The 23982-nt window shown below is 34.2% G+C and overlaps 6 protein-coding genes and 1 long non-coding RNA gene across 7 annotated transcripts; 3 read left to right on the forward strand and 4 right to left on the reverse strand.

Moving 5' to 3' along the window:
• Positions 1-2413: 2413 nt before the first annotated feature.
• On the reverse strand, positions 2414-2984 carry LOC142234853 (uncharacterized). Its single transcript, XM_075306058.1, has 2 exons — positions 2973-2984; positions 2414-2860 (listed from the first exon to the last, which is right to left on the reverse strand). The coding sequence occupies exons 1-2, from the start codon at positions 2982-2984 to the stop codon at positions 2492-2494; spliced, it is 381 nt and encodes a 126-aa protein (XP_075162173.1). The 3' UTR covers positions 2414-2491.
• Positions 2985-3409: 425 nt separating this feature from the next.
• LOC142234850 (uncharacterized) lies at positions 3410-3878 on the forward strand. The gene is made up of 2 exons (XM_075306055.1): positions 3410-3421; positions 3498-3878. The coding sequence occupies exons 1-2, from the start codon at positions 3410-3412 to the stop codon at positions 3876-3878; spliced, it is 393 nt and encodes a 130-aa protein (XP_075162170.1).
• A 2820-nt stretch (positions 3879-6698) lies between these two features.
• Positions 6699-7736, reverse strand: LOC142234860 (uncharacterized). Its single transcript, XR_012721725.1, has 2 exons — positions 7621-7736; positions 6699-7062 (listed from the first exon to the last, which is right to left on the reverse strand). It is a non-coding gene; the product is annotated as an uncharacterized LOC142234860 (long non-coding RNA).
• A 3888-nt stretch (positions 7737-11624) lies between these two features.
• Positions 11625-12062, reverse strand: LOC142234857 (uncharacterized). The gene is made up of 2 exons (XM_075306062.1): positions 12051-12062; positions 11625-11981 (listed from the first exon to the last, which is right to left on the reverse strand). The coding sequence occupies exons 1-2, from the start codon at positions 12060-12062 to the stop codon at positions 11625-11627; spliced, it is 369 nt and encodes a 122-aa protein (XP_075162177.1).
• A 425-nt stretch (positions 12063-12487) lies between these two features.
• On the forward strand, positions 12488-12983 carry LOC142235751 (uncharacterized). Its single transcript, XM_075307010.1, has 2 exons — positions 12488-12499; positions 12615-12983. Exons 1-2 carry the CDS (start codon positions 12488-12490, stop codon positions 12981-12983), a joined length of 381 nt encoding a protein of 126 aa, XP_075163125.1.
• An 8247-nt stretch (positions 12984-21230) lies between these two features.
• LOC142234856 (uncharacterized) lies at positions 21231-21666 on the reverse strand. The gene is made up of 2 exons (XM_075306061.1): positions 21655-21666; positions 21231-21593 (listed from the first exon to the last, which is right to left on the reverse strand). The coding sequence occupies exons 1-2, from the start codon at positions 21664-21666 to the stop codon at positions 21231-21233; spliced, it is 375 nt and encodes a 124-aa protein (XP_075162176.1).
• A 450-nt stretch (positions 21667-22116) lies between these two features.
• Positions 22117-22591, forward strand: LOC142234854 (uncharacterized). Its single transcript, XM_075306059.1, has 2 exons — positions 22117-22128; positions 22192-22591. Exons 1-2 carry the CDS (start codon positions 22117-22119, stop codon positions 22558-22560), a joined length of 381 nt encoding a protein of 126 aa, XP_075162174.1. The 3' UTR covers positions 22561-22591.
• Positions 22592-23982: the final 1391 nt, after the last annotated feature.

Below are 23982 nucleotides of genomic sequence, written 5' to 3' on the forward strand. Positions count from 1 at the left end.
TCAAATTTTTTGGAAACCAATGTAATATTTTTAATGTAAAAACAACTATTTAATTTCAGAATAACCCCTTAAAAATTTGGACAAAGTTTTAGTACTCCTTTGCCTGTAATTTAATAGTGAATATTGGTAACCAGAATATTTGTTTTTTATGCATAATATTATTTTTTCCATTAGATTTTTTGGAAACCTATTTAATAATTTTATTTAATGTAAAAAATAAATATTTAATTTCAGAGTAGCCCAAATAAATTTGGACAACTTTTTATATTTCCCCTCAGCGTACAATTTAATAGAGAATTGGTAAGTTTTATATTAAAACTTTGGCTTTCTTTCAAGTAGAATATTTTTTTTTTATATCCTTCACATCGATAACAACACAGTTTTATGAGTTTATATAGAATACTTAATTATTTTTCTAATTGTTTCAGGTACACATTTTATGAGATACGTTTTCCAAAGAAAAGTTGAATTTCTTATCCCATTTGATAAAATGCCCCAAATATGGTAAGTTACAAGCTAAAATAAAGATTTAAACAATTATATTTCATTACATGATGTTAATTTTTAACATTTTCCATTATTGCTTCCATTTTTTTCCAGCAAGATATGTGAAAAAATTACCTACGATGAATAAAACAAGGATAAGTCAAAATGTCCAAACAGTGGGTTCAAATGAACTACTCTCTGTTCTACGTGGTCATAATTTTTATTCACAAAAGACATTGTATTAAGAACTTTCATAATAAGTTTTTATAATAAAGTACTTTTGCTTAAAGAAAGTTTAATTTTAATGTATGAAAATTTTCATAAATTAATTATTAAAATTAATTAGTAAAACGGTTTGTTGTTCCTTTAATTATTTAATTTCTCTGTACTGTGGAATGATTGATTTATTTATAGGTTAGTCGTCGACATTTTAAAGAGACTGTTAACCAATTTTTATTATCGGGTTTCCCACAAAATAAGCAAGTAAACCAAAATAATACTGACTTTTTAACTTGGTAGGGGTATATAAATCTTATGGTGTTCTAAAAATGAACTAAACTACAATGTTATAGATTAACTAAAATTTAAGAAAATTATAAACTAGACAAGTTGAAAAAAATCTTAAGGGCTAAATCATGGTCAATATTACTACAGTTTAGTTCATTTTGCTATGGAAAAGGGTTCACTGTTTTTTCAGTGTAAATTTTGCTTAGCATAGAAGACGCATTTCTCTAATATAAAGTTTTTTTCCTTGTCCAAAAGTCAATAAGCTTTTCACTGAAGTCGTATTGTCCTTATAATTAAGTGATTTCACTTAAAAATGGGTATCATAACATGAAAGAAAAAATGTTTGGGCTAAGGTCAATTTGACTTTAATAATTCAGAAAAATTCTTTAAATTGTCTTTAAATTTGTTGTCTTTTTGCATCTTGACTACAAAGCAAAAAATCATTCAAATATAGGACATGTTTTTCAACACTTTATTTTAAAGACGTTTTTTATTTGAAACATAGCATAATTTCTACTGAAAATCGAGTCTTAATTAGGAAAATAAAGTTGTCGTTAATTCGTTTTTAAAGGACTTTAATAGCATACGACGAAAAAAAGCTGAAAAAGCGAAAAATTAAAATTTGCTTCCTGGAAGCAAGTACACAAAACCCAAATTTAAAAGAGAATTGTGTCTTAAAATTATCCTTACATGTATTCTCCGCATCTTTGGCTCGGAATCAATACCAAAATTTTTAAGGTAAAGACAAACTCTTTGGAACCGGGCATGCTATTTTTTCAGTGTAGATAACCCAGATATTTCAATTTTAAATCTCTGCTACATCTTTAATGATTCTAGGTCAATGTCAATAATATTTCATAAAATCAATTTAGGATTGCCTATACACTCAAAAAAAAGTGAACTCTCTATTTCACTAAAGCCATATTAACTTTATATTAGTTCATAGAATCATTATGTTTGGAAAAAGTTTATTTTAGTCAAATAATTTTTTGCGTATGTTAGTTAAATGAACTAAAAAACGGGAAAAAGTTATACACAAATAAAGCATAAAGTTTTCCTAATTTCGTATTTCTTACAAAATAGTTCATTATTTCTTTAAATTTGTAAATTTTACCAAAAATGTGTCCATTGTGAACTTCGTATGTCACTAAAGACATTCTTGCAATTTTGAACTCCAAGATTTCTCTTAAAACTACAAAATTTTCTTTAACTACTGAAAAAAATTAGTTATGTCTAATAAATTTTCTTGAATTTGTCGAAAAATATTTACTTATTTTTGCCATATCGGAGTGATGCCAGCGCTTGTAATACCGTTTAGTTAAAATTTTCTAAAAAAAGTTCAAAATTTTCTAAAATTAATCGAAAGTTATCTTTCCTGGTGGGTTCACTGTTTTTTCAGTGTAGAAAAAAAAACTAAAAAAATGTTTCAATAAATTATTTTTATTCGTTAAACCACAGCTTTTTTATAGAAAATCTCGTTGTCAATTTTCACTTTAGTTTACAGGAAAAGAGGAGCGTGAGCGGCAGTAGCATAGGTCAATGGTGCAGAATATGTCAATGGGGCGCTGTATGCTAAGGGACCAGCAGCGTATTTTGCGACAACAGGAGCAGCAATGGGTGCAGTATAGGCAGCAGCCACAGGAGCAGCAATAGTCTTGGCTACAACTGGAGTGGCAACGGGGGCAACCACTGGAGCTGTGGCAATACCATTGTAATTACGGGCAATCACTTGACTACTGGTGGCTGTCACAAAAGGAGCTGGAGCGGCAGCAGCAACCACAGCAGCTGGGGCAGTGTAGGCCAATGGAGCTCCCAAGAATCCTGGCTTGGCAGCGACACAGGCAATGATGGCGAAGATTACAATGACCTGTAAACAAAAAATTGATTAGGTGAATTCGGAATCCTTAGAAAACTACATATTATCACAATCTTTTTTCGAGTTTATTGAACAAGAGAAACTTTAATAAGATCCCACTTACGGATTTGAACATTTTGATGAAGTTGGTTTTGTTTTTGAATACGAATTCAACTGTATAATGATAACTTAAAATAATAAAGCATAGATATTTATACTTCTTGACAAGGTTGGAAACCTTATAACTGATGTTCTTGAAGATTGATATTTAAAATACAATTCACTGACCTAGCCAATAATAACAGTTAGCCATTATTTCAGTATATCGCTTTATGCTCATGGCATATTAACTAGGCTGAAGGGTGCTAATACGAATATTCCTGCACACATTAATGTGACCAGCCAGTATGTACTAAACACGAACTGAATTTTATTATGAGCAACAATTTCATATAGAGTTAATCCATGAAGCCGGTATAAATAGAGGCCAAGCATGAGTTTTCGATACAGATTTCAAATTCTATTTCTCTTAAGAATCTGAAAAATTAATCATTACTCAAAATGTTCAAATTCGTAAGTTTTCTTTTAATAAAAATAAATTTAAATAATATTTATTTAAAATAACATGTGGCTATTTTTTCCATTTTAGACTATTGTCCTTTTTGCCTGCATTGCCTTTGCTTCTGCTAAACCAGGTTTGTTGGGTGCTCCATTGGCTTATACAGCCCCAGCTGCTATTGTTGCTGCCGCCGCTCCAGCTCCTTTTGTTACAGCCACAAGTAGTCAAGTGATTGCTCGTAATTATAATGGTATTGCCACAGCTCCAGTTGTTGCCCCTGTAGCTGCCCCTTTAGTAGCTAAAACTTTTGCTGCTCCTGTAGCTGCTGCCTATACTGCACCTATTGCGGCTGCATACAGTACTCCAGTTGTTGCTAAATACACTGCTGCAACTCCTCTAGCTTACAGCGCTCCTCTGACCTATTCTGCACCTTTGACCTATGCTGCTGCCCATGCCCCTTTACTAGTATAAAATAGTTGGAATTTTTGTCACTGTACCGAGGATTTTGCGACTGATCACTATACAATAAAACATAATTTATTTAATGAAATTTATATACCATGCATTATTTTCATTGCTTTTCACATAATTGTTTATGGCTCAAATTAGATTCTAGATTATGCGAGACCCTACTCCACTCGCTGCCTGATAGGCGATTTTGCAAAAACTATTGGTGCGAAGTATAATGACTATTGTATGAGCTGTCATGATGCGGAGGAAAAGGAATCAATAAAACACCTCTTGTGTAAGTGTCCTGCATTTTGTGTAAGGCGTAAGCAAATTTTAGGGGCATATAGCTTCAGATTACTGGCGGACCTGAAAAACGTTAACTTAAGCAGTCTGCTAATGTTTTTGGAACAATCTGGTTGGTTCAACAGAAGAAAATAATCGAGAAGGTTCAACGGTTAAAACTAGAAGTGCCCATATGTAATAGGTACTTTTAGTTAATGTGGTATCACAATGGACTGAATAGTCTAAGTGTGACTTAATCTTAATCGGGCTGCCACTTTAACCTAACCTAACCTACTCCAGCCTAGTGAATTCGTGGAATTTGAGAAAGAAAAGCTTTTGACCAATTTCCAACGCTATGGCTTATACTTCGTCCTACACTCAATGAAAATGTTCTGCATGCAACGGTTTTTACGTTTAAAATGCAGATGTATTTAATTTAAGAAAACAAGCCAATTTTTAACTAGGATCAATAAAATTGAACTTTCAAGTTTGATATTTATTTTTTTTTTCAAAATTTTGAATTTTCTGTTTTGGAATATTTTAACAGAGGTAGTATTACACAGATAAATAAATATCCATTATGATGACTGACACTTTAAGGTAAAAAAAGTATATATACGGCCGAAAGTTTGTCGAGGCCGAATCCTATGTACCCTACACCATGGATTGCGTAGAAACTTCTACTAAAGACTATCATCCGCAATCGAATTACTTGGATTGTGGTAATTCTTGCCGATGGCAAGGTATTTTAAAATTTCTTAACATCTTCTCCTAAATTATTTATTTATTTATCAATTAATTACATTTACAATAAAATTATAAATATAATTAATATAATAAGCTATGACTGCTAGGGTCTTAAGCTTCTCCTAAATTATAAGTTACTCCATACGGGGCATATATTAGACAAAAACAAGTAAGGAAAGTCTAAAGTCGGGCGGGGCCGACTATATTATACCCTGCACCACTTTGTAGATCTAAATTTTCGATACCATATCACATCCGTCAAATGTGTGGGGGGCTATAACATATATAAAGGTTTGTCCCAAATACATACATTTAAATATCACTCGATTTGGACAGAATTTGATAGACTTTTACAAAATCTATAGACTCAAAATTTAAGTTGGCTAATGCACTTGGGTGGAACACAATTTTAGTAAAAAAAAATATGGGAAATATTTAAATCTGAAGCAATTTTAAGGAAACTTCGCAAAAGTTTATTTATGATTTATCGCTCGATATATATGTATTAGAAGTTTAGGAAAATTAGAGTCATTTTTACAACTTTTCGACAAAGCAGTGGCGATTTAACAAGGAAAATGTTGGTATTTTATGGGAGCTATATCTAAATCTGAACCGATTTCAATCAAATTTGGCACACATGACTATATTACTAATTGCAAAATTTCAACCAAATTGGGCCAAAACTCTGGCTTCTGGGCCATATAAGTCCATATCTGGCGAAAAATATATATGGAAGCTATATCTAAATCTGAACCGATTTCAACAAAATTTAGCACACATGACTATTCTGTCAATTGTACTCCTTGTGCAAAATTTCAAGCTAATCGGGATAAAACTCTGGCTTCGGGGTCCATATAAGTGCATATCGGGCGAAAGATATATATGGGAGCTATGTCTAAATCTGAATCGATTTCAACCAAATTTGACACGCATAGGTACAATGCTAAATCTACTCCCTGTGCAAAATTTCAACCTAATTTGGCCAAAACTCTGGCTTTTAGGACCATATTAGTCCATATCGGGCGAACGATATATATGGGAGCTATATCTAAATCTGAACCGATTTCAATCAAAATCAATAGGGTTATATTCTGACCTAATTTAGGAACATGTGCCAAATTTGAAGGCGATTGGACTTAAATTGCGACCTAGACTTTGATCACAAAAATGTGTTCATAGACAAACGGACGGACGTACGGACAGACGGACATGGTTATATCGACTCAAGGACCCACCCTGAGCATTATTGCCAAAGACACCATGTGCCTATCTCGTCTCCTTCTGGGTGTTACAAACATATGCACTAACTTATAATACCCTGTTCCACAGTGTGGCGCAGGGTACACAGAGCCAAAAGACCACATAAAATACCCTATAAATCAGAACAAAGTGTAAAAGATTTCTCTATAGTTTTTCTCCAAGAAGAGCTCCGTCTAAATTTTAGAGGGAATTCCTTTTTAATAAAGTTTAGTTGATAACCCGTAAAAATAAGAAGAAACCTTATTAATATTAAGAAGGTGACTGGTAGATATTAGAAGGAAAACTTTTAAATAAAATTAAGATGATTCCTCGTAGAAATATGAAGGAATTCTTCTTAATAAAATTAAGACGGTCACTATTAGAAATTAGAAGCAATTCTTATTAATAAAATGAAGACGGTTACTAGTAGAAATTAGAAGGCATTCTACTTAATAATTAGAAATTAGAAGCAATTCTTATTAATAAAATGAAGACGGTTACTAGTAGAAATTAGAAGGCATTCTACTTAATAAAATTAAGACGGTTACTAGTAGAAATAAGAAGCAATTCTACTTATTATTTTCTTTTTAAATTATTGTTTTTATTAATTCATTCAATTGTTACAATATGTACTTATGATATTCATACATTAATTATAACTACATAATACAATAAAACATAAAGGTTATGTTTTCCATATTTTTTTGGCTCTCCGAAATATTTCTATACCACTTTATCGAAAAACATTCAACATCTTCAATTTCGGTTTTCTCGAGCACGAATTAATTCCTCGCTCAATTAAAGTTGATATTATTTCATTCAACAAGCCCCAAGATTTAAAAAGTTCCACTATTTCATCCTTCCTTGATTGAGAAGAAATAAAAATATCGGCTGAAAGTTCATCACACATTATAAAATGTTCAACACATCGATGTTACTGAAAAAGTTATAAAACGAAGTGGAAAAATTTGATTATAAACACTTCGACAAAATGAAAAAAATTTTATATTTGCATAATTAACACTCTATAATTGTAAAAACATCGCATTTCTATAATAAAAGTTATTTATAACATAAGGGTAGAACACAAAGGCGAAGGAATTTGGAGTGCTATATAAATATATAAATGCCAAATGATATAAATTCATTCGTTTAGTACACAACAATTGTTAATAGTGAAGAAATTTTAACATTTATTTAACATCAACTCCTTCCAAGAATTACTTAGCCTCTGTGACTTTGACTTGAAAAATGCACACTGTTTACTGAAACAAAAGCAACTACGTGCATATATATAAGGCGCAAGTCGTGACAAAAAACACTTGCACGTACCCAGAAACTTTGTCACAAGCCAGCGCTGGTATATATGTATATGCACATTTGCTTAAATATTAACTTTCTGTAACTGTCCACTTATGTAATTATGTTTTACAATTTCACTTTTTAACATCCAAAATTCTATTTTATGTATATTAATTAGATAAAATTCACTTACCTTTTACAACACAAAATTCACAAAAACCACGAGGAACTAACACAAATCGAAACACTTCACTTCACAGCTCAAAGTTGAATGATCGACTGTTCTCTTCTTACTAGTTTAAAATGAAAATTGGCTGATGCAATAATAAACTACAGTTATTTTGATGTATGTATACGCATTTTAGTAGAATAAGAGCGAATAAGAAGTTTTCTCCTTATTGTTAGTCGATCTCCTTTTCAATAAAATTAAGATGACATTTACAAAAATAAGAAGTTTAGCATCTTAATAATAAGAAGGTGAAAATCTGTTAGAAACAAGAAGTTTTTCATCTGATTAGCACTTTTTATGCTCATATTAAGACGTAAGAAACATATTTTTAAAAGAAAATGAGCAAATGAGAAGTTATCTTCTTATATTTAGCCGATTTCCTTTTCAATGAATTTTAGATGAAATTTAAGATAAAAATGAGAAGATTTTCTAGTAAATATTTCGTCAATCTTGTCCCCTGTCGCTCTCCTTTGTCGCCAAGTTTTTTTAAAAGTCAACCTCCTTATTTTTAGGTGACATTTTTGGCTCTGTGTATATATAGTTTAAAGGGATGGTCCACCTCCGCGAACAAATATCGAAAAATAAAGTAGCGGGTCTTTGTGTAGACATCATCCCTAACTTTCCTTGGAAATGTCACCCAAATCGGAGAACTTTGGCCCAATTTTGAAAAAATACTAGCGACGCCATCTATGTGTCAGACCGGGGACTTATCAGCCAACCTGTTATAAAGGGATGGTCCGCCTCCGCGACCAAATATCAAAAAATAAAGTAGCGGGTCTTTGTGCAGACATCATCCCTAACTTTCCTTGGAAATGTCACCCAAATCGGAGAACTTTGGCCCAATTTTGAAAAAGTCGGGCAAGGGGGATGTCCCCTTCCACCGCCAGATATCAAAAAACTAGGTACCCTATTTTCACCACATGATCACCCTCTACGTTCTCCGAACATTTTTCATGTGAAAAAATAAAATTATTTTATAACAAAAGCAACTGCGATGAATTCAAATTATGAATTTTTGTAATGTGGGCTATATGTAAAAAAAGATTTTCCCGCTTTACCGTTGAAACTTTTCTTGAATTATCTTTGCTATAAACCTCACAGAGCCCGAGACCTTTACAACGAATGCAAAACCGTGGAAATCGGTTCATGCGTTCTGGAGTTAAAGCGTCAGGAAGGACGACCCGACTTACTTTTATACCCTCCACCATAGGATGCGGGTATATTAGCTTTGTCATTCCGTTTGTAACACATCGAAATATTGCTCTAAGACCCCATAAAGTATGTATATTCTGGGTCGTGGTGAAATTCTGAGTCGATCTGAACATGTCCGTCCGTCCGTCTGTTTAAATCACGCTAACTTCCGAACGCAACAAGCTATCGACTTGAAACTTGGCACAAGTACTTGTTATTGACGTAGGTCGGATGGTATTGAAAATGGGCCATGTCGGTCCACTTTTACGTATAGCCCCCATAAAAACGGATACTCAAATTTGGCTTGCGAATCCTCTAAGAGAAGCAAATTTCATCCGATCCGGCTGAAATTTGGTACATGGTGTTAGTATATGGTCTCTAACAACCATGCAAAAACTGGTCCACATCGGTCCATAATTATATATAGCCCCATATAAACCGATCCCCCGATTTGGCATGCGGAGCCTCTAAGAGAAGCAAATTTCATTCTGAGTCGATCTGAGCATATCCGTCCACTCGTCTGTTTAAATCACGCTAACTTCCGAACGAAACAAGCTATCGACTTGAAACTTGGCACAAGTACTTGTTATTGATGTAGGTCGGATGGTATTGTAAATGGGCCATGTCGGTCCACTTTTACGTATAGCCCCCATATAAACGGACCCTCAAATTTGGCTTGCGAATCCTCTAAGAGAAGCAAATTTCATCCGATCCGGCTGAAATTTGGTACATGGTGTCAGCATATAATCTCTAACAACAATGCAAAAATTGATCCACATCGGTCCATAATTATATATAGGCCCCATATTAACCGATCCCCCGATTTGGCTTGCGGAGCCTCTAATCGTAGCAAATTTCATCCGATCCGGCTGAAGTTTGGTACATGGTGTTAGTATATGGTCTCTAACAACTATGCAAAAATAGGTCCACATGGGTCCATAATTATATAAAGCCCCCATATAAATCGATCCCCCGATTTGGCATGCGGAGCCTCTAAGAGAAGAAAATTTCATTCTGAGTCGATCTGAGCATATCCGTCCACTCGTCTGTTTAAATCACGCTAACTTCCGAACGAAACAAGCTATCGACTTGAAACTTGGCACAAGTACTTGTTATTGATGTAGGTCGGATGGTATTGTAAATGGGCCATGTCGGTCCACTTTTACGTATAGCCCCCATATAAACGGACCCTCAAATTTGGCTTGCGGAGCCTCTAAGAGAAGCAAATTTCATCCGATCCGGCTGAAATTTGGTACATGGTGTCAGCATATGATCTCTAACAACAATGCAAAAATTGGTCCACATCGGTCCATAATTATATAAAGCCCCCATATAAATCGATCCCCCGATTTGGCATGCGGAGCCTCTAAGAGAAGAAAATTTCATCCGATCCGGCTGAAATTTGGTACATGGTGTTAGTATACGGTCTCTATTGACAATGCAAAAATTGGTCCATATCAGTCCATAATTATATATAGCACCCATACAAACCGATCTCCAGATTTGACCTCCGGAGCCTCTTGGAAGACCAAAATTCATCTGATTCCGTTGAAATTTGGTACATGGTGTTAGTATATGGTCTCTAATGACAATGCAAAAATTGGTCGAAATCGGTATATAATTATATATAGCCCCCATATAAACCGATCCCCAGATTTGAACTCTGAAGGCCATTGGAAGAGCAAAATTAATCCGATTCGGTTGAAATTTGGTACATGATATTAGTATATGGTATCCAACAACCATGCAGGAATTGGTTCATATCAGTCCATAATTATGTATAGCCCCCATATAAACCGATCCCCAAATTTGACCTCCGGTGCCTTTGGAGAAGCAAAATTCATCCGATCTGGTTGAAATTTTGTACGTGGTGGTAGTATATGATATTTAAGAACCGTGCCAAAAGTGGCCCATATCAGTCCATAATCATATGGACTAACTCACAATTTAGAAAACGATGTTAAGAAGTTTTAAGATACCACAACCCAAGTAATTCGATTGTGGATGATCGTAGAAGTTTCTTTCGCAATCCATGGTGGAGGGTACATAAGATTCGGCCTGGCCGAACTTACGGCCATATATACTTGTTATATATTAAATTTCTAAATGTGTAAAAGATTTGAGTGCCAAACGCATATTTTTTATACCCAAATATATGAATAACGCTCGTTTTCGTCCGGATACTTGTCAAATCGTTAGTCCGATATCAATACTGGGTGATTTAGTGTCCAAATCATTTAAATTAAATATTATTACAAGATTTATTCGAGATTATTGGACAAGAAGATTAAAGTTATTGATACTTTGACTATGCATATGTTTCAGAGTTGGCTAATATACGAGTACATTTCCTTAGTCTTTAGTAAGATCTGGCCGGGTGAGATGATTCAATTTGAGTCTTATATGTTAATTTGTTATGAAAGCTACATACGATATGTTAATTATTCGTTTTGTTTACTATTTTTAGCCCAAATGATTCATGTACACCCGATTTTTACAAGTCCTAGTCAAATTCGTTACAAGGACTTTTTAGGATACTTATTAAAGGTGGAAGCATCAGCTACATCAGTGCATTGTGGCAAAACTCTTTCCTTCTATGGGAACTCCCATTGAATTATTGCAAAATGGTTCTAATTCACAAGGATGGTAAAGGCTATAATTCAAGTCATACAAAAAGAGAATGAAAATGAAAACAACGTAGAAGTCGTTAAATAAATTATGTTTTATTGTTTAATCATCGCAAATCCATCAGCACAGTAAAAAAAAATCGAACTATTTTACAATACTAAAGGGGAATAGGCAGCACCATAGGTCAAAGGTGCGGAATAGGTCAGAGGAGCGCTGTAAGCTAGAGGAGTTGCAGCAGCGTATTTAGCTACAACGGGAGTACTGTAGGCAGCAGCAATGGGAGCAGCAATAGTTTTAGTTACTAAAGGGGCAGCTACAGGGGCAACAACTGGAGCTGTGGCAATACCATTATAATTACGAGCAATCACTTGACTACTTGTGGCTGTAACAAAAGGAGCTGGAACGGCGGCAGCAACAACAGCTGCTGGGGCGGTATAAGCCAATGGAGCACCCAACAATCCTGGTTTAGCAGAAGCAAAGGCAATGCAGGCAAAAAGAACAATAGTCTAAAATGGAAAAAAATAGCCACATGTTATTTCAAATAAATATTATTTTTTTTTATTAAAAAAACTTACGAATTTGAACATTTTGAGTAATGATTAATTTTTCAGATTCTCAAGAGAAATAGAATTTGAAATCTGTATCGAAAACTCATACTTGCTCTCTATTTATACCGGCTTCATGGATTAACTCTATATGAAATTGTTGCTCATAATAAAATTCAGTTCGTGTTTAGTACATACTGGCTGGTCACATTAATGTGTGCAGGAATATTCGTATTAGCACCCTTCAGCCTAGTTAATATGCCATGAGCATAAAGCGATATACTGAAATAATGGCTAACTGTTATTATTGGCTAGGTCAGTGAATTGTATTTCAAATATCAATATTCAAGAACATCACTTATAAGGTTTCCAACCTTGTCAAGAAGTATAAATTTCGATGCTTTATTATTTAAAGTTATCATTATACAGTTGAATCCGTATTCAAAAACAAAACCAACTTCATCAAAATGTTCAAATCCGTAAGTGGGATCTTATTAAAGTTTCTCTTGTTCAATAAGCTCGACAAAAAAATATTGTGATAATATGTAGTTTTCTAAAGATTCCTAATTCACCTAATCAATTTTTTATTTACAGGTCATTGTAATCTTCGCCATCATTGCCTGTGTCGCTGCCAAACCAGGTTTCTTGGGAGCTCCATTGGCCTACACTGCCCCAGCTGCTGTGGTTGCTGCTGCCGCTCCAGCTCCTTTTGTGACAGCCACCAGTAGTCAAGTGATTGCCCGTAATTACAATGGTATTGCCACAGCTCCAGTGGTTGCCCCCGTTGCCACTCCAGTTGTAGCCAAGACTATTGCTGCTCCTGTGGCTGCTGCCTATACTGCACCCATTGCTGCTCCTGTTGTCGCAAAATACGCTGCTGGTCCCTTGGCATACAGCGCCCCATTGACATATTCTACACCATGGACCTATGCTACTGCCGCTCACGCTCCTCTTTTCCTGTAAACTAAAGTGAAGATTGACAAAGTGATTTTCTATAAGAAAGCTATAGTTTAACGATTAAAAATAATTTATTGAAAAATTTTTTTTTTTAGTTTTTGTATCCTAAACCACATAGTGGCCAGCGAATAATAACATTGATCTGCCAAAAAATGTGCCTACCAGATATATTGATTTTAGACCCCATGAAATATATACCGATCGACTCAGAATCACCTCCTGAGTCGATCTAGCGCTTGGTGTCCGTCCGTCCGTCGATGTATTTGTTGTTCGCAGGATTCCAGTCGGTGTGTGGCATATGTGTGACGAATGCTATTGAACTTGGAAAATTTAGATATAGCTCCCATGAAAATTTAGATATAGCTCCCATATATCGATGTCTACATTCCAGAAAACGCTAAGTCTAAAAAGCGAATTTTACAGAGATAGGTTCAAAGTTTATTTGAAATCTCTCAAAACTCATATAAGATACAAATATTTGTTTTAGAATTTTTTTAGAATGTACGAATTCCAAATAGTTATAATAGAACATGGCTAAAGCTGACTTAGACCACTTTAGAATGAACAAAGCTTTTTGCGTTGTTCATCTAAGTGGACTTAGCATCCTTTTATCGGAAATTTTTTTCTGGCATTGGTCGTTTAAGTACATATAGCATATTATGGTTTGGAGAATGAAAATGTAACAACTTACTTAGCATATGTTTAAATATCCCAGCAAAAAAAAATTTGGAAGTACTTCTAAAGGCACAACTTTAAAAGCACTTCCAAAAATGTCCATCCAGAGATGTTCTTTATTTTAACTACTCAGGAAGTTCTTTTAATTCAATTTTTTATAACTCTCTTTTTTAATACTTTTAAAGGGCAATTTTAACATTTTTTGTTTTAAATATGTTAAAAACAGGGTAAGGATTAACAAAATGGTATAAATTATTTAAATTTTGTCCAAAAAATTTCTAAATTCATTCTAGAAAAATTGCGAAATTTTGAAAATATTTAAGGTCAAGGGTTTCAGACAACTGTTAACAACAACATTAAAAATCATAAAAAATTATAAAAATTAATTTATTTATTTATTTATTATTGTTATGTCCTGCACAACAAGAACAATATCTTATAATTAGAGTGCAGGAAACGTATCCGTAATGATTTGTCAAAATACCACAAAATTTTTTAATTCACATCCAAAACACTGAATTCGGATCACATTTAAAGAAGTGGTGCATATTCAGTGCAACGGCTGTTGAAATGGTGGACATCCGTCCTATGACAAGCCCATGTTAAATTCGTCGCTTCTGCGCCAATTTTGCATCACTTCCGGATCCAAAAAGAACATTTTCACTACTTTTTTGGCGACGCTTTTTTTGCTGGGATGTTACAACAACAGTTATATAGAGTGTTATACATTTAATTTTAATGTAAAACAAAAATTAATAATTCCAGGCGACACAGTTGAAACAATTTCGTCCATATTGGGTTCTATATAAATATTTCGATGTAATATTTTAAATACACGCCAAAAAATAATTATTTCCTCCCAAACGAAATTTTGGACAAACAAATATCGTTTCCCATTTGCTTTTCGCTGTAAGGAAGTTTGTTTAGAAGAAAAGTATATATGTACTTTTCGTGCTATACGTTGACTTTGTACACGATGTAAAAACAATGTAGAATAAATTATTCTATTTTATAAATTTTTTGAATTTTACCTTTCGCCTGGACGGAGATTCGAACCGCGGACCATACCATGCCATACAATCCACTGGGCTACGAAGCTGTTATTGTCATCAACCGACAATTATCGCTATAGCCACCAACGCACAAGTAACGCAGTCAAGCAGAAATATTTAGAAAGCATAGTTCAGATTGAGATATAGCTCTTATTTATATGTATAGCCCGATTTTCCCAAATTTGGGCATAGAACTAGGGATGCCAGACGTGCTCTTTTAAAGAGCACATGTGCTCTTTTTTACAAAAAGTGCTCTTAAAACAAGACAGGTCAAAAGAGCACGTGAAAGTGTTCTATTTTTTGTTAAGTGCGCTTTTTATGCATCACATCTAATATTAATCCAACGCGATTCAATAAATGGGAAAAGTAAACTGAAAATACGTAAATGTCGCACAAAGAGATTTTTCTAGCCGTTATTTTCTAATTAAATAGTGTGTTACTTTATATATCAGAGTCGTAGAAGAGCACGCCGATGTTGCTTCTTCACTTTGTACTCTGTTCTAAATGTAAACAAACTTCTTCAATAACGTTTTTCACGAAAACACCAAAAAATAACTTACAAAGTATTGTAAGAAAATAAGCTTGAGTTGAATGTGGGTTATTTTATGTTTATGGTATGAACCTTTTTGTTATGTTTAAATGAATTATATTTCAATAAATTGGAATTAAATGTTTTTCTTTTATTTGAAAAAGTGTGCTCTATTCTTTTCGTATGTGCTCTTTTTATAAGCTGAATGTACCCTTTTTGCCTCTTCAAAATCTGGCATCCCTACATAGAACCCTTATTTATTATCCGATCTAACTCAAACTCGGCTAGATCCAGTCCTCTATAGTACTAACGGTATGTGCAAAATTTCATCGAAATGGGTTCAGATGTAGATATAGCTTCCATATATGTATCGCCCGATTTTGAAAAATTTGCCCCTAATAACTTTATGTTTGACCATAGAGGCCTCATTTCTTAACTGATCTTACTCAAATTTTGCACAAGGTAACCTTTTGTGATATTAATCAAAGCCGCAAAATATTATGCAAATTAGTTCAGATTTACATATAGCTTCCATATATATGCATCGCTCGATTTTCCCAAATTTGGCCATAATACTCTTATTTAAATTTCAAATTTTGATGTACTAGCAAATTTCAAATTTTGATGTACTAGCCGATCGTTTTTATACATACTTGTAGCTCTTACTAAATTATTATATTGCTCGATTTTTACAAAATTGGATTTATTATTTCTTCTAATAATGGGCTCAATATTAGTGGCATACTAACTCCGTAGGTGCAATATCAACTACAGCCAGTGTTGCTAGAAGTAGGGGAAATTACTTATATGTAGGTTTTTTCTAATATTTAGCGTCTTGTAAGGACGTCGGGCCACAATGTAGGGACATTTTCACTCAACACAATGTGTAATAATTTTTACATTTTGGTGACTCTAGAGGAGGAAATTAGGAGCCGGCAAGGCTTGATCTTTAACAATGTGTGGTAACAACAGTTACCTCTCGTGCCAAAAAAAATCTAACAAAATTTGAAGATTACCACATATTACCACAAATCTACCAAACAAATATTTCTATAGAAATTTTTGTCAACATTTTATTCCTGTAGAAAATTTTGTCAACATTTTATTTCTACAGAAAATTTTGTCAAAATTGTATTTCTATAGAAATTTTTTCAAAATATTATTTCTATAAATTTTTTTTTCAAAATGTTATTTGCACGGAATTTTTTCGCAAAATTTTGTTTTCTATAGAATTTATTATCAAAATTTTATTTCTATAGAAAAATTTCTCAAAAAAATTGTTTAAAGAAACTTTTTCCAAAAATTTATTTCTATAGAGATTTAACAAAAAAATTGTTATTTTTGGTAGAATTCTACCAACTGTGGCAGCCGTGGTGGTAATACAAATTTATTTTCTAGGTTATATACGTTGCATTTTCATGTTATAAGATAATAAAGTACTTAGAACCATTTTGTTTTGTAAAATTTGTTTAAATTTAACGAAAAATATTGTAAGGAAAATTGTTTGGAAATGTATGGGAAAGTAGGGATTTTTTTGTCCTTGTCCGAACATTTTCCCTGGCAACACTGACTATGAGCTATAGTTAGATTGAGACAAAGCACCCATAAACATGTACCCCTTAATTTTCTTAAATATGCAACCGCGGTTTATCTCCCAGACCTATATCAATGTTACCCCACAAATGCTTATGATTACTAATTCAGTAAGGGTGGTTTAGGGTATGATATAGTCGGCCCCGCCCGACTTTCTACTTTACTTAATTGTTTTTTTTTTTATAGTAAATTTTATGAAATGTTATTGACATTGATCTAGAATCATTAAAGATGTAGCAGAGATTTAAAATTGAAATACCTGGGTTATCTAACTTAAATAAGACAATTATCGTTACTTATATATACACTCTAAAATTATATGTGAGAAAAACCAGAAGTAACATGTATACAACCAGACATAGAATACGATCACCTCTTAGAACAAAATGTTGTTTTTGGACTGTGAACATGTAACATGTTTGTCGCAACCATGTTATTCTCTCAGATATAATGTATCTAATTTCGACCATATTTTTTGCGGCAAAAATGTTCCATTTTCCCAATGCAAAAATAATATTTTGCACTAGGAGGTGATCATAATCTTTCTCTGCGTACACTCAAAAAAAGTTTACTTGAACATAAAAATTTTGACCTAACCTTACCTTGGGATATAGATCATAGATCATTCAAGGAATTTTCATTCTCTTTTTACGTTATAGTAATAAAGCTGTTCACGTTCAAATAAATGCCAGTTTAAAAATCCAAATTATAACAGGTACTTCAACGTAACAAATGTTTTCTTAATTCCCAAAGATGCAAAATCCTCAAAATAGGTCTTAGCCTATATTTTAATCGTTTTTATCTTAATCTTAAGATTCACTATTAAATTAAGGACGATTTCTTTAAATCGAAACTGTTTTTCTTAACTTTAAGGAAAATTTTCCTTAATTCAACGTCAAAAGACTTTAACGGAGAGACACAAATTTCCAATAGTTTTGTCCTAAATTCAATGAAAAACTTTGTTGAAACACGGATTATAAACTTTCTTTTAATTAAAATTTCATTATTTTACAGAAATTCGCCCTTAATATTGTGTAAATTGCTTGTTCTAAGAGTTAAGTTGTGCATACGTCCAGGCCGAATCTTGAATATCCACCACCATGGAGAATCTATAATATCCTTTGAAATAGAATTTCAGGTAGATTTGATGAAAAATACTCCCCTAAGAAGATCACTTCATATTGTACGGTTCCCGTGTACAGTTTCTACACCTGAAGATTACATCAGGATCCAGATTTATAAGAACCATTTTAGTCTGAGTTGAGCAGTCTTAAACTTAAGCGTACAGAAAAATTCAATGAAATAAAGCCCTTCATATGATTTGAAATAAAAACTTTGCACGAGAAGTGCAATCGGGAAATGTTACTACCAATTTCGAGCAATTTGGATAATCAGTGCGCCTTCTATTCCGTCATGGAGTTAAATCAGGAGAGCGGTATAATTTAGGGATATACCAAGCATTTACTGATATAATCCAGATTTGACAGAATTCAAAACGGTATATCGATCTATAACATGATAAAACTACTAAAGATACTACATCGCAGTCAGCTGTTCATAGCTGAGTACATCCAACTGTCAAAAACATGTCCTTCTACTATTGGTTACATTTTACATGCCACAGGTTACTATTGTCGAAAACATATACGGCTACTATTGCTTGCATATGTAACTAGTGAAAATATTTAATATCCTTTATTTACAAACATTAAAATTTTAAACACTTTTACTTCTAGATTTTCGGAAAAATCTGACAATAATTTTGGGTGTCTAGAAGCCTAAGAATTAAAATTGGGAGTCTAGTTTATATGGGAGTTTTAGCATCCCAGCAAAAAATTGGAAGTTATTCCACAAACATTTCTTTTAAAGCACATCTCGGAATTCCCCATCAATTTTTTCCACTTTCCATGCAGTCCTTTTGGACAAGTACACAAACATTACTTTTAAAGCACATCTCGGAATTCCCCATCGATTTTTCCACTTTTTCCACTCTTTTTATACAAGTATTAGAAAGTACGCAATTAGGCTATTTTAAGCGAAAATTTTAGTTTTGGACAGTTAAATTTCACAAAAAATAGCAAATCAATATATAAGTAAAAGAAATAAAATAAAAAAGTAAATTTCACTTACACGGAAGTTCTTTTGATAAAGTTTTGCAAAATTACGAAAAGTTTTAATTTTTTGTTGATTTTTAATGGGAAAAACATATCTATACAACAATATATGCCGAAAATAAAAAAAATACAAACGAAGTATAACATAAGTCCCCGGTAAATAATTATTACAAAGAAAAACATTTTTTTTGTCAAAATTCGTTTTTATTATTCAACATAGTTCCCTTCAAGAGCGATACAACGATTATAACGACCTTCCAATTTTTTGATACCATTTTGGTAGTACTCCTTCGGTTTTGCCTCAAAATAGGCCTCAGTTTCGGCGATCACCTCTTCATTGCAGCCAAATTTTTCCCCTGCGAGCATCCTTTTGAGGTCTGAGAACAAGAAAAAGTCTCTGGGGCCAGATCTGGAGAATACGGTGGGTGGGGAAGCCCAATTCATGCATTTTTGCCATCGTTCTCAATGACTTGTGGCACGGTGCGTTGTCTTTTACTTTTTTCTTCTTCATATGGGGCCGTTTTGCCGCGATTTCGACCTTCAAACGCTCCAATAACGCCATATAATAGTCACTGTTGATGGTTTTTCCCTTCTCAAGATAATCGATAAAAATTATTCCATGCGCATCCCAAAAAACAGAGGCCATTATTTTGCCAGCGGACTTTTGAGTCTTTCCACGCTTCGGAGACGGTTCACCGGTCGCTGTCCACTCAGCCGACTGTCGATTGGACTCAGGAGTGTAGTGATGGAGCCATGTTTCATGCATTGTCACATATCGACGGAAAAACTCGGGTGTATTACGAGTTAACAGCTGCAAACACCGCTCAGAATCATCAACACATTGTTGTTTTTGGTCAAATGTGAGCTCGCGCGGCACCCATTTTGCACAGAGCTTCCGCATATCCAAATATTGATGAATGATATGACCAACACGTTCCTTTGATATCTTTAAGACCTCTGCTATATCGATCAACTTCATTTTACGGTCATTCAAAATCATTTTGTGGATTTTTTTGATGTTTTCGTCGGTAACCACCTCTTGCGGGCGTCCACTGCGTTCACCGTCCTCCGTGCTCATTTCACCACGCTTGAATTTTGCATACCAATCAATTATTGTTGATTTCCCTGGGACAGAGTCCGGAAACTCATTATCAAGCCAAGTTTTTGCTTCCACCGCATTTTTTCCCTTCAGAAAACAGTATTTTATCAAAACACGAAATTCCTTTTTTTTCCTTTTTTTCACAATAACAAAAGTTGCTTCACAAAAGACGCTCTATCTCACAAACTAATTGACTTACAGACGTAAGATGGGTGCCGCATTTGTTAACAGTTGACCAAAAACGCATAAGAATGAACATTTCTCAAGCTTGTTTGGATAGTTTTAAGCGAAATAAAATGGATTTTAAACGTAGTTTCATAACTGTTGATGAGACATGGATCCACCACTATACTCCAGAGACAAAAGAACAATCCAAACAATGGACTGAAGCTGGAGGAAGTGCCCCAAAGAAGGCAAAAACAATTCAATCGGCTGGTAAGTTTATGGCAACGGTTTTTTGGGACTTCAAAGGTATTTTATTGATTGACTATCTGCAAAATGGTAAAACAATAAATTCAACCTTTTGGATCAATTAAATGTACAAATTCGAGAAAAACGTCCTGGCTTACAACACAAAAACAAATAATTTTTCATCAAGACAACGCACCAGCGCACAAGAGTGTTTTAACAATGGCTAAAATCAACGAATTAAAGTACGAATTCCTTGACCACCTACCTTATTCTCCTGATTTAGCTCCGAGTGACTTTTACTTGTTCCCAAATCTAAAAAATATCCTTGCTGGCAAGCGTTTTACCTCAAATGAAGATGCAATTACAGTTGTATACCACTATTTTGAAGACCTTGAAGAAAACTCTTTTAATCAAGGGATAGAATTGCTAGAAAAGCGTTGGAATAAGTGTATTGAAGTTTGAGGAGATTATATTGAAAAATAAAAATATTTTTGAAAAACTAACTATTGTCTTTCATTGATAGGCTAAGATGTTTCCGAACCGCCCTCGTATATAAATAACGGATTGTCTTATTTAAGTTAGATAACCCAGGTATATCAATTTTAAATTTTTGCTACATCTTTAATGATTGCCCTAGAAACATCAATGACATTTCATAAAACCTTTTTAAGATCGCCCATAAAACAAACAAAAAAACAGAAAAAGTCTTCAATAAATTATTTTTATTCGTTAAATCATAGCTTTCTTATAGAAAATCTCTTTGTCAATCTTCACTTTAGTTTACAGGAAAAGAGGAGCGTGAGCGGCAGTAGCATAGGTCAATGGTGCAGAATATGTCAATGGGGCGCTGTATGCCAAGGGACCAGCAGCGTATTTTGCGACAACAGGAGCAGCAATGGGTGCTGTATAGGCAGCTGCCACAGGAGCAGCAATAGTCTTGGCTACAACTGGAGTGGCAACGGGGGCAACAACTGGAGCTGTGGCAATACCATTGTAGTTACGAGCAATCACTTGACTACTGGTGGCTGTCACAAAGGGAGCTGGAGCAGCAACTACAGCAGCTGGGGCAGTGTAGGCCAATGGGGCACCCAAGAAACCTGGTTTGGCAGCGACACAGGCAATGATGGCAAAGATTACAATGACCTATAAATAAAATGATTTTGTGACTTAATATTCCTTAAAATGTTTATTAAGATCAACTTACGGATTTGAACATTTTGATGAAGTTGGTTTTGTTTCTGAATACGGATTCAACTTGGTAATGATAATTTTAAATGATAAAGCATCAAAATTTATACTTCTAGACAAGGTTGAAACCCCCATGGCTTATGTTCTTGAAGATCGCTAATAAAAATACAATTCACTGACCTAGCCAATAATCAAACAGTTAGCCATTATTTCGGTATATCGCTTTATGATCGTTATGTACATGGCATATTAACTAGGCTGAAGAGGGCTAATACGAATATTCTCCCGCATATTAATGTGACCAACAGTGTGTATGTACTACACACGAACTGAATTTCATTATGAGTCACAATTTCTTATAATCCAAGCGTTAAGCCATCAAGCTGGTATATAAATAGGGGTCAAGCATGATTTTTTGTTACAGATATAAAATTCTATACCTCTTAAGGAGAACGTGACAAATTAATCATTACTCAAAATGTTTAAATCCGTAAGTTTTTTTGCGAAACTAATTATATAGTGGGGATGACATTTGTCTATTTTTCTATTTTAGGTTATTGTCCTCTTTGCCTGCATTGCCTTTGCTGCTGCTAAACCAGGTTTGTTGGGTGCTCCATTGGCTTACACTGCCGCGGCAGCTGTTGTTGCTGCTCCAGCTCCTTTTGTGACAGCCACAAGTAGTCAAGTGATTGCCCGTAACTATAATGGTATTGCCACAGCTCCTGTTGTTGCCCCTGTAGCAGCTCCTTTGATAGCTAAAACTATTGCTGCTCCTGTAGCTGCTGCCTATACTGTTCCCATTGCTGCTGCCTACAGTACTCCCATTGTGACTAAATATGCTGCTGCAACTCCACTAGCTTACAATACTCCTCTGACTTATTCCGCACCTTTGACCTATGCTGCTGCCCATGCCCTATTCTAAAATAATGGGAATTGTGCCACTGTACCGAGGATCTTGCGACAAACCATTAAACAATAAAACTTAATTTATTTGAAGAATTCTACATTGCTTTTATTTCACATTTTTTCTTTTATTTCACATTTTTTCTTGCTATTTGAAGATTAAAGACAAAAATAACAAGTAAGAAAGGCATGAAGCCAGATAAGAATTACAATATGAGAAGAATATTGCAATATTTGTGAAAATAGTGAAATAAATTAAAATGATACTTAGTCTAGTTTTGATCGCATTTTACACTTTCGAGGGGTACATAGAAAAAAATTTCACGAAAATTTTTCAAAATTAAAATTTTAATTGAGTTTTAAAAAAAATACTCAATTAAAAATTCGATTGATTCAAAAAAATTTTTAATTGAAACAAAAATCAATCACTAAAATTACTAATATCAATTAATTTTTTAATTGGATCAATTAATTTTTATACTCTCCACCATAGGATGGGGGGGTATATTAACTTTGTCATTCCGTTTGTAACACATCGAAATATTGCTCTTAGACCCCATAATGTATATATATATACTGGGTCGTGGTGAAATTCTGAGTCGATTTGAGCATTTCCGTCCGTCCGTCTGTTGAAATCACGCTAACTTCCGAACGAAACAAGCTATCGACTTGAAACTTGGCATAAGTAGTTGTTATTGATGTTGGTTGGATGGTATTGCAAATGGGCCATATCGGACCACTTTTACGTATAGCCCCCATATAAACCGACCCCCAGATTTGGCTTGCAGAGCCTCTTGGAAGAACAAAATTCATCCGATCCGCATGAAATTTGGTATGTGGTGTTAGTATATAGTCTATAACAATCATGCAAAAATTGGTCCATATCGGTCCATAAATATATATAGCCCCCATATAAACCGATCCCCAGATTTGACCTCCGGAGCCTCTTGGAGGAGCAAAATTAATCCGATCCGGTTGAAATTTGGTACGTGGTGTAAGTATATGGTCTCTAACAACCATGCAAAAATTGGTTCATATCGGTCCATAATTTTATATAGCCCCATATAAACCGATCCCCAGATTTGACCTCCGGAGCCTCTTGGAGGAGCAAAATTCATCCGATCCGGTTGAAATTTGGTACGTGGTTTTAGTATATGTCTCTAACAACCATGCAAAAATTGGTTCATATCGGTCCATAATTATATAGACCCCATATAAACCGATCCCCAGATTTGATCTCCGGAGCCTCTTGAAAGAGCAAATATTATCCGATACGGTTGAAATTTGGTACGTGGTGTTAGTATGTGGTATCTAACAACCATGCAAAAATTGGTCCATATCGGTCCATAATTAGATATAGCCTCCATATAAATCGATCCACAGATTTGATCTCCGGAACCTCTTGGAGGAGCAAAATTCATTCGATTCGGTTGAAATTTGG

Source organism: Haematobia irritans, chromosome 4, assembly GCF_050003625.1.
Source record: "Haematobia irritans isolate KBUSLIRL chromosome 4, ASM5000362v1, whole genome shotgun sequence".
Lineage (NCBI taxonomy): Eukaryota > Metazoa > Arthropoda > Insecta > Diptera > Muscidae > Haematobia > Haematobia irritans.